Genomic DNA, 10,425 nt, shown 5'->3' with positions numbered 1-10,425 from the left:
ATATGTTGGTTGCCTAAAACATTGTAATTAAGCATATTACTAATTACTATTATTATCACTGATTGACTGAGTGTTAAAAAGATTTTCTAGAAATACACAGTAGATAAAATAAAGACTCTCCTTTATAATGTATGCTGTACTTGAGACGTTTATGCAGTCTGCATGCCATCAAATCGATAACTAAGGAATTGGCTGGAAATACATTATAATAAGACATTACAGGAAGACTCAACATTTTAATACTGATCTGTATATTTAGCACTTAAATATTTGGTAAAACTTGTAACCTTATCTCATCAGAACTAAATTAAGTTGTAGGGCATGTCAGTAAACTTGAGGTTTTTGTTTTTTTTGCAGCCAATTCATTGTTAGAATATATAATTATGCAAAAGAGACATACTTGTATGCTGGGTTCATAGACTGCACATACAATGCAGTACACCGTACACTTATGTACACTTATTTTTAATGTCTGAAATGTTTTTGCAAAGAAATACTTGGGCATTCCTGTGAAAGATCAATGTCTATTGCACATGTGCCCATATCGTATTCTTGTGTTAATATTTAACTAAAATGAAGGTAATTAATTTTGTAATTACAGATGAGAGCTTGAAGACTGAAACCTGCCCATGAACTCCCCGAATTCAACACTTCCTCTGAATGCTACGTTTGTTCGGCCTCAGTTCTTTTATATCAGTGGCTTATATAACCTACCAAATGCAAAGTATTACTACATTTTCTTGTGCTTTGTTTATGTGGTAACTATAATAGGTAATTCCTTCATCCTATTCATTATATACATGGAGCGTAGCCTTCACACCCCTAAGTATGTTGCCGTTTGTAATTTAGCTATAGTTGATGTTTGTAGCAGCACAGCAATTATACCAAAGTTAATTGACACTTTCCTCTTTGATTCTCAGTTCATCAGATATGAAGCTTGCTTGGCCAATATGTATTTTGTACTTTTCTTCTCCGCCATGCAGTCGATTATTCTTGTTGTACTAGCCTATGACAGGTTTGTTGCTATATGCTTTCCACTGAGATATTACAACATTATCACCAATACTTCAATGGTTGTGATTTTAGCAGTAATGTGGGCTATCACAGCACTATTGGCAGTTACAGCCACACTTTTATTTACCAGATTGTCCTTTTGTAGATCTATAGTGATAAACAGCTATGTTTGTGATTATGGACCTGCAATTCATCTGGCTTGTAATGACAATTCTCTTAATTTCATAATGGGAACATTGGGAACAACAATATTTTTTGTGGCACCAGTTGCAGTGATTGCGTTATCTTATGTATGTATAATATTTGCATTGTTAAAAATTGCAACACAGGAGGGACGTTTGAAAGCCATGCAAACCTGCACCTCCCACCTAATTTTGGTGGCAATTTTTTATCTTCCAATTTGTGCCACTTATATTTCCACATTGAGCTCCACCATTCATCCAAATGCCAGGATAATTAATACATCCTTGGCTTGTGTCATTCCACCAATGCTGAACCCTATCATCTCTTCTTTAAAAACAGAGGAAATCATGTCAACAATAAAAAAGCTTTACAGAAAAAGGAACAAGCTAAATTCATATGGAACAGAAGAATAACTTGAGATAATATATGCAATGACATAAAGACTTGTGTAGGTAGAATGTGATTTAAAAATAAATGAGTGAACATAAAATCACTGGTAATATTAACTGGAAGAGAAAATGAGGATAAACACTGAATGATGTCTATTGGGGTGAAGTAATTCCTTTGCAAAATGTACAATTATGTGAGAGAATTAACACAATAACTTGGGCTTTCAAGATGTATGCAGAATGTGATTTTAAATCAAATTAGTGAAGTTAATATGCTTTTAGTCTTTTTTCTCTGATAGAGAAAGTGAGGACGAACCCTGAATGATCCTTATTGTGGTGAACTAATTCCTGAGCAAATGTTGTCTTTCATGTACTGAAGACAAGCCCACGGAGTCAGAATGCCAGTTTATTTCTTACAGCACTATAATGAGGCTGTGCCAGGTGTGTGACAGTTAATCCACTCCCTGTTGGCTGACCGCTCCAGACTAGAGAGCTTAGGGGAACATTGCTGTGTATTGATGTTTTTTTTTTTTTTTTTTTTTTGCTGTATTTCCATCATTTGGTGTCAAGTCATTGTAATGCCACATTAAATGGAAAAAGAAATGTATAAGTGCAATGCAAAATAAACTTGTAATTCTTTATACCTTTTCATTGCTTTATGAAGCAAATTATTTTGTGATGTAAGATGTTTGCTAGACGTTTGATCCAACATACTGACAAAATAGCTTTGAGATTGTATTATAAGATTTATTATGTTTATAATCCTATCTGTTTCTTAATATTGCTAGTTCCTTCATTAAGCAGCAGGTAGAAGAGTAGGGGTAGATTCAACAGCAGAGATTGAATGTCTGTAAAGGGGGTCTAGTCCCTTAGAGTGCATGCAGACGTTTCTGTCACGGTCCATGGGGCAGGGGGGTTCATAAAGCTCGGTGGGAGAAGCAGATGATGGCGAGCAGGTGTATGGTGAGTAATCAGAGTGGTGTTGTGAGATTGAATGAGTGACTGATTGAAGCTGGGAGAGGTGACTGGTATGGAGAGGGCAATGACGACCTCAGGTGGGGACTTGTGGAAGTGCATGATACTGCGGTTGTTACACTTTCTCAATGGTGTCTGATTTAAATACAGCTTTCTGATTCAGGCAAATGGAAACATACATGTTGTTGATGCTGGGCTACTTCGCAAAGAGGTGATGTTACACTGCAATTCTGACTCCATCAAGACACACACTCACATACAAACTCACTTGTTTGTCCTGTCTCGTGTGGAAACTCGTTCTACAGGTAATTCTGCCCCCTGTTGACAGTAATGCAGAGTGTCACAGAGGCTTCCCATAAACGGCTCTATCCTGCTGCCACAGATACATGTACAAATGACACACTGTGAGAAGGAGATGGAGTGGGTAAAGGAACAGAAATATATGTAAAATGATTGATAAGAGTTACTAAACTGGATGGAAGAACCGAAGCAGGAAAAACAGTAGAGACTTCAGGGGAAGTAGGTGTAGAATTATAGAATATATGTGGCTCTTGACATTTTTAATTATTATCGTTAATGAATGCAGTATTTGCACTTTATTGGGCTTTATATTTATATGTATATATCCACCTGTCAGGGAGGCAGACAAGGGATGCCAGGCCTTTTGACAATCTGGTCCAGGGTTGACTCGATCAGCCTAAGCATTCTTTCATGGTCCCCTAGCATTGCACCCTGCTTGACTAAAGTGGAATTAAACTCCAGGAGCTTCGATGTATCCATGGAAAAAGGTGAAGTTTTCTGTCAGGGAGGCAGTCAAGGGATGCAGACCCAGGTGCGGAGCACAGTAGAAACCAGTGGTCAGCCAGGAGGTCTTGGGCTGGCAAACAGGTATGTAGGGGAAGGCCAGAATCAAGGTAGGTTAAATAGGCATAGGCTCACTGATCAGACGAACCAGCCAAGACAGACAATCCAAAAGTGAGGGTAGAATAAGACAAGCCAAGGTCGAGAGCAAAAGGATCTCTCAATAGTTAAATGCTCAGCCTTGCAGGCACAAAAGGCAAGACAAAACTTTGCAATTAAGGAGTGTCACAAAGTGTTATATATACAAAGAGGAATGACCAAGGAGATGGTTTTTATACAGATTCGCTATTTCAGAAACTTTCTCTGTATTGAATTAAATTAAAATTAAAGTTAGCATGCATTCGTCACCGTGCATACAGTTTATTGTGAATATGCTTTGTATGATTGGATTGTTTTTCATTCATTTTGCGGCCTATTTTTTACTTTTATTCATGTAAAAAAATTGTCAGATATAGAATCGGTGATATGTAAAACCCTTAATGAATATAGGCTAGCATTGATTATGAATTGATTAGACTAACATTGACCCTATAAGCATAGTCATTGATTATGAATGTGACTTGATTTGGGAGTATTTGCTGTGCAGTAGTGGGGATATCAGTAAACTGTCGAACGATCTCGGGTGCTGTTAATGCCATTTTGGTTTGATGGAAAATTCGGCTGGTCCCAAATCATCACTACTACATTGTTGCATGTTCCCTGTTACCAGACACCGCACCATTCTCATCACCTCTATCCTTGCTGATAGTGCCGCATTTCTGACAATGGCGGAAGAAACTGCATTCCAAATATTCAATTTCTGTCCAATCTATATCATCACAATAACTCTTCATTATCATACTAATATATCATATTAACACATTTCCTTTCACAGAAGGTGCGCTCATTAGTCTTCTCATTGCTGCCATCTCCCAACTCCTAACTAGTTAGGGGACCTCGTGGTCGAGTTAGGAGTACTTTTAATTCTAAAGAATATTTATGAATAGCTTTTACTCCTAAGAGTAAAAGTAGCATCAAACTGACATCACTCTCAAATAATTCAGGCACTTAGGGCTGATTTAACAGTCTCAGACGCTTTATGCAAACAGGCACTGGTCTCCCTCCTGAGCAGACAGCCCTGACAGCTTCCCCTTAAGGGCAGACCTGCGGTGCCAGGCACAGTGCACACTGTGGCACCCTAACCCAGGCCTGCTCCAACTCTGGGCCTGGTCTCTGAGCAGGATCATCCAACATCCTGGGGTCTGTTGGAAGTGGAAGTGTCCACAATACAGTCGGTGAAAGCTCCCTTTAGAAGGTCACAGTACTCCTACCACTGGCAGACTTTTCAAACTTGGTGCCAGGACAAGGTTCATAGTGCAATTTCTGCAGGAGCAGTTTCCATCCACACCCAAGGTGTACCTGGTGGCCATCTCCAGGTGTCACGCCTGGATCGATGGCGAACCACCTGGGCCACTTTGACCTCCCCATGCCCTTTCCCTCGCCTGCCTGGCACCTTGACTGCATTGATTGAAGACTGTATTTGAGCCATTGCAATCAGCTGACCTCAGGTTTAGTGTCACTGAAGGCCACATTTCTCCTGGTGATAACATCTGCCAAATGTGTGAGAGAGTTGCATTATCTGTCCTTACACCCCTCATGGGTATGTTTTGCAGGGGGATGGTTCCACGGATATCTCCCTTCTATGTGAATAGGCCGGTAGATTTGATGGCTTTTCATCCTCTTCCCTTCTCTTTGGAGGAGGAGAGTTGGCTACACCTGCACCGGCGCAGGCCTTTAGGTTCTACATGAACCACACTAAAGACATTCGGTATGCTGACCAGTTTTTGTGTCTATGGAGAGCGGATACAGGGCCAGGTGCTTTCCAAACAGTGCCTCTTGCACTGGATCGTGGACACAATCTCCATGGCCTACAAGTCAGCAGGAACCCTGTTGCCTGAATGTCACCGCCTATGGGGTGTGTAGGGGCGACACACTCATGACCACGCCACCTCTTGTTTGACGAGAGAGGACCTCGTTCACCCCCGTCAATTCTCTCCCCGGGCAGGCTCGACCAGACCCCAGAACACCACCACACGGATGGCAAGTTCACAAAAAAGTAACAATTTATTATATATAGCTAGAACAGGGCATGAAGACTGTACTAGCTCAGAACCCTAGGAAGTTGGCATCTCAAATTCTAAAACCTATATTAAAATGCCTTTAATAAAAATGGGCACAAAACACTAAAAACCCTACCCAGAATAACAAAGAAAATAAAATAAAGAAAAGACTAAGTAGAATAAATAAAAACCAATTTCCTAGTATAAAACACAGAAAGCGATGTCAAAGTTTTACAGTCTCTTCTGTTCACTATAGGTGACACCACACGGAAGAATCCCCCTTCCTCTCGGAGAAAACACAAGTCTCTTTGCAGCTGGGTTGGAACCCCGTCGGCCAACTGGGACCCCAACAACTGCAGGTAGGAACAAGTATTAGGAAATCTCAGATTGCACGAATTCAAATGTAATTAATGAATGTCTTTTCTTCTATACCGCAGTCACCCGTCTGCATCACAACGACCGAAAAATAAATCACAGCAGGTAAGTCTCTAGCCCCAGGACAGGGAACACTCTCCACAAAGTAAAACGGCAGAGGAAATCTCAACAAAGCCTTAATAAAGAAAGTTCAACCTCCGCAACGTGTGGCTTCTCTTTTCTAATTATTCATAAAGAATTACCACCGTGTACTTAACGCTCCGTTGCATGCGCTGTCATCTCCAGCAATCCAATGTCTGTTGCTTCCAAAGCTTTCTTTTGTAATCCGTGCTTGGAGAAATCTTTAACGTTCACTGCTTTCCCAGTCTTCACTCACTCTGCCGGTTGCTTCACTCCAGCACTACTGCTTGGTTCCCCTCTCCACCAGATGTCCTGCTCAGTAGTCCATTGCTCTCTCTGCCAAATGACCATTTCCCTGGGCTTAAATACTAAATAGAGGGATAGGGGCACAGGTAAAAGGGCCAATGAGAAAACGTGCAGGTTAGTCCGTGTGGGAATGTGATCCGGTTTAATCAATTAACCCAATAATTAACCCAAATAACAAATTAACCATAAATATAGAAACAATAAGGAAGTCAAAAGAACATACTAAATAAATAAAACCATAGTGAAAAATGAACACAGTGTGCAAAACAATAACCAAGTGAAAAAAAATGATAATAAGTAAATAAATAATAAGTGATCAATTAATGCTAATGGCCAGTCACGCCCTGCCCGTGACATGAACACTGGTGGCACACTTGACTCGAGGGGTGATCTCGTTCTGGGACCTTTTTCAAGGTGCCCCATTGACTGACATGTGTTCGGCTGTGAGCTTGGCCTCACCGCACGCTTTTGTTCAATTCTATAGGTTGGATACGACAGGACCGGCTCCCTCTATCGGGCACCTGGTTTTGGCTTTAGTTGAGCCTCAATAGCCCTGCGAGGCACATGCTCCTGGCATTGTATTACCTACCTCCCCTTTGGCCTTGACAGCACATCCTGGAAGATTCAGCCTCGGATGGAGATAAAGAGAACCTACCAGACTATACCTTCCAGTCGAGCACCCAAGGGAGCTGCTCCTGTTATGTGAATATGGCACTGTAGAGCAGAATTGATTTAACAAAGCAGATCCAGAGCATGAGAGATTCCCTTAGAGAGAGACAGTAAGTGCAAGCAGGGCAGGAGACGTGGAGATAGCAGGACAGGGAACAAGCAAGGTGTGGAGTGAGACCATAGCAGCAAGCTGGACTTTGGGCGCAGTGACTTTCTGGCAACAGGGCTGAGTGGAGACATGCTGGAAAGCACAGAGACAGAAAGACTGGAATATAAAAACACCAACAACAGCTTGGATATGGGGAAGGGAATGTATGGCTCTTTAAATTAAGTAAACTGGTTTATTAATAAATATTCTGGATTACACAGATCTGTGATGAGAATATGACACAAGTAAATTGAGGCAATATGGTGAAAGGTTAAACCAATTACGAAAGATACAGAACTTGTATATGCACCCACCTACCGACTCCTTCTCTTACAGTATCCCCTTCCTGACAGCATGCTGTGGTCCAGCGTGCCCTGTGCGTCGTGATACTCCTGTGATACTAGAGGAAAAGAGGGAGAATTAGAAACAACATAAAGTAGTCAAGAAGAAGAGATAGAGAAACCAAAGAACGGTGTTACCTGCATTCAGGTCTGCTTCACCCTTCATCCACACTTCGCACTTTTGAAGAGGAAGAAGACTACTGCACTTTGCACTTTTGAAGCGGAGCTCCATTGCATCAAGGACCGTGATAAGTGTTCTTCGAGACTCTGGGTTTTGGGGGGCAAGGAATTGTCGGGTATATAGTATAGTAGGAGGGTAGTTTTAGATTAGTTTTAGCCCATTTTCTCTTAACCCTTTGAGCAGTATGTTCTAAAATGCTCTGCTGTGACTCAGGAAGTGACTGGTTTTCAACGTGCTTAAAATTCGATTCCTGCAGCTTACAAGCATCTCTTATTCATCCCAGAGGGAAACAGATGTATTTTACTTTTAATATCTGTATTGAGTCTGAACACTGAGGGAAAAATCACAAAAAAAATAAATGCTTATTACAGTTAAATAACTATTATTTACATTTCAGACCATTTCACCAACGATGACAAGAATGTTTGAGAGTGAGTTCCCTTTTAATTATATTTTAAAAATATAGCACTGGAAACACTTGTTTTTCATTCCATAAAAGCACTTCAAAGTTTCAATGTGTGAGAGAGAGAAAGAGAGTGAGATTTTTTCAATGGGAAATTATCGTTTGACAATATACATTTTAGCTGGCATTTTGTTTGTATTTTTTTCCTATGTTATAGATCTATGTAGGATGTAAATTAAATAGATGAAAATTATCTCCATATTTAGATATGTATCTTGCAGTATGAAATGGAATTCCTGCATATTGCAACCAGGTAGTGCCATGACTCACAGTCTTAGTTTTAGTCGTGTTTTTTGAGCATATAAGTAGAATGGGGTGCTCCATGGGCGTTTCCAGTTATTTTATGGCATGTTACGTCACTTGTTTATTATACCTACGTCATTTCCGGACGGAAGTGTACAACCATAGCGCCCTAACCCCCCACGATGACCCCGATGACCCCGATGACCCCCCTGATCCTACTGTCCTTCTCTCTCCCCTAGCCCCTCTCCCTCCACCCACGCTGATGAGTTCTGCAGGCCTTTGTTCTTGCCGGAGAGTGTGAATGTTCAGAGTGTGAATGTTTCAGGTCCTGGGGGGTTGTGACCACCCCTATTAAATTAGAATAGTTTCATTGTTCCAGTAATAGTTAGCTCTCTCTCTCTCTCTCTCTCTCTCTCTCTCTCTCTCTCTCTCTATTTATCTTGTAGTGAATTCATTCTTTTTTTAGTTAAACACCTTCTAGTAAAGGCCTTATAACTGTCTTAAAAGTTCATAAGATTTAAACTTAAGATATTGTTCAATTTCTTAACAGTCCCTTATCCTGGCTTACAAATGTTACGAAATACCACATTATTTTCTTACATTCTTAATGTGTGAGTGGGTTGGGGATTTTATGCTAATAGTCCCCTAGAGACTTAGTCGCTGCCATAAAACCTTTTTTTTTTTTTTTTTGACCAAAAGGTTTATTACTAATGGCCGATACCAGGGCATCAAGCCAGGGAGGCGCCAGCTTACACTTTATTTGAAATTTGCCGCTGAGAGAAAGAGTGAGAGTTGATTGGTGGGGGGGTGTAGGGATGTGAGTGGGTTGGGGGGGGTTATGCTAATAGTCCCCTAGAGACAGGGGCTGCCCGCTTGTTGAAATCAAAATAGTCTAATCCTTCTAACCGATATAATCTATCAAACGTGTATCAAAAGTCCAAATAACTCTTTTGTTTGATCTAAACGCTTTCTGATTAGTTGCTACACATTTTGATACCAAACACGCCTGTGTTACATCAATAACCTGAGCTGGACCAGGAAGTCATTTTAAACATCCCCAGGCTTAGATAAAGCTGTTGTTGAAATAATGATTTAAAAATGCTAAACATCCTAGGCTCTGTCTTTAGACTTAAAATATAAAACAGGTTCCCTAAAACAGTGAACAGAAATACAACAGTTAGCTAGAAGTCTGGTGTATATAGTATTATAGTCCTTTTCTTTGAACTTGGGTTAATTGCTAGCTCGAATAAACTGTTGAAATAGTCTTAGATCCAGTTTCTATAGGTCAAGCTGTTTTATTTAATTAATTTTAAACTTTTTTTTTTACTTAGTCGCTGACATGACATTTATCGCGCTCATTTGAATTAACCGCTGAGAGAGCTGATTGGTTGTGGGGTGTGTTTAACAAGGCGACTGAAGGTCTGGGGGGTGTCCCAGAAAATTGACCCCCACCGCAGATTCATAGGCATAAATATGTGGTTAGGTCTCTGTCTTCATCCGCATCATCCGCACCTCCCGAGTGAAGTGAAGTGAAGACCTCTGCTACTGAAGAACTACAATGGCCGGAAACAGCATCACAGACTTCGATTTTGAATTGTTTGGTAAGTCTTCAGATTCCTTTCATTGTTACGGTCTGTGTTATACACATGTTTTGTAAATAAGGCTATAACCTCTGTTTTAAGAACTGTAACCTTATTTTACAGACAGTCAACAATCTTTAATACCCAACGTGGAGGCCATAATTTGTAACAGCTCTGTGATAAACGAAGGTAAGCTTTAATTGTTTGTATAGGAGCTCGTGTTTGTGTGTGTGTGTGTGTGTGTGTGTGTGCGCGCCCGTGCATTGGTGTGTGTTACTGTGTTTGTGCTTTAAGTTAGCTGTTATATATATATGTTTGTTAATGTTTTGATTTAATTACACAGAGGCTGCCAAAAGGATCAATGTTATCGAGATACCAAGAGAAGCTACCGTACCTATACGAGAGATCTACAGACTACGTAAGCACTAAATTATCTTACATCACATTATCGGTACTTATTTGTACCCATTTATACAGC

The 10,425-nt window shown here is 40.5% G+C and overlaps 1 protein-coding gene across 1 annotated transcript; it reads left to right on the top strand.

The window, feature by feature from the left end:
* Positions 1 to 607: 607 nt before the first annotated feature.
* On the top strand, positions 608 to 2,234 carry LOC136746855 (olfactory receptor 1E16-like). The gene has a single exon (XM_066699688.1). It carries the CDS (start codon positions 630 to 632, stop codon positions 1,608 to 1,610), a length of 981 nt encoding a protein of 326 aa, XP_066555785.1. The 5' UTR covers positions 608 to 629; the 3' UTR covers positions 1,611 to 2,234.
* The last annotated feature ends 8,191 nt before the right edge of the window (positions 2,235 to 10,425 follow it).

Source organism: Amia ocellicauda, chromosome 3 (assembly GCF_036373705.1).
Source record: "Amia ocellicauda isolate fAmiCal2 chromosome 3, fAmiCal2.hap1, whole genome shotgun sequence".
NCBI classification, from domain to species: domain Eukaryota; kingdom Metazoa; phylum Chordata; class Actinopteri; order Amiiformes; family Amiidae; genus Amia; species Amia ocellicauda.
The sequence above is the reverse complement of the archived record's forward strand: the minus strand, read 5'-3'. Positions and strand labels throughout refer to the sequence as shown.

Excerpts from the sequence above, each read along its gene's own strand:
- LOC136746855 (XM_066699688.1), top strand. The coding sequence starts at position 630 with ATGAACTCCCCGAATTCAACACTTCCTCTGAATGCTACGTTTGTTCGG.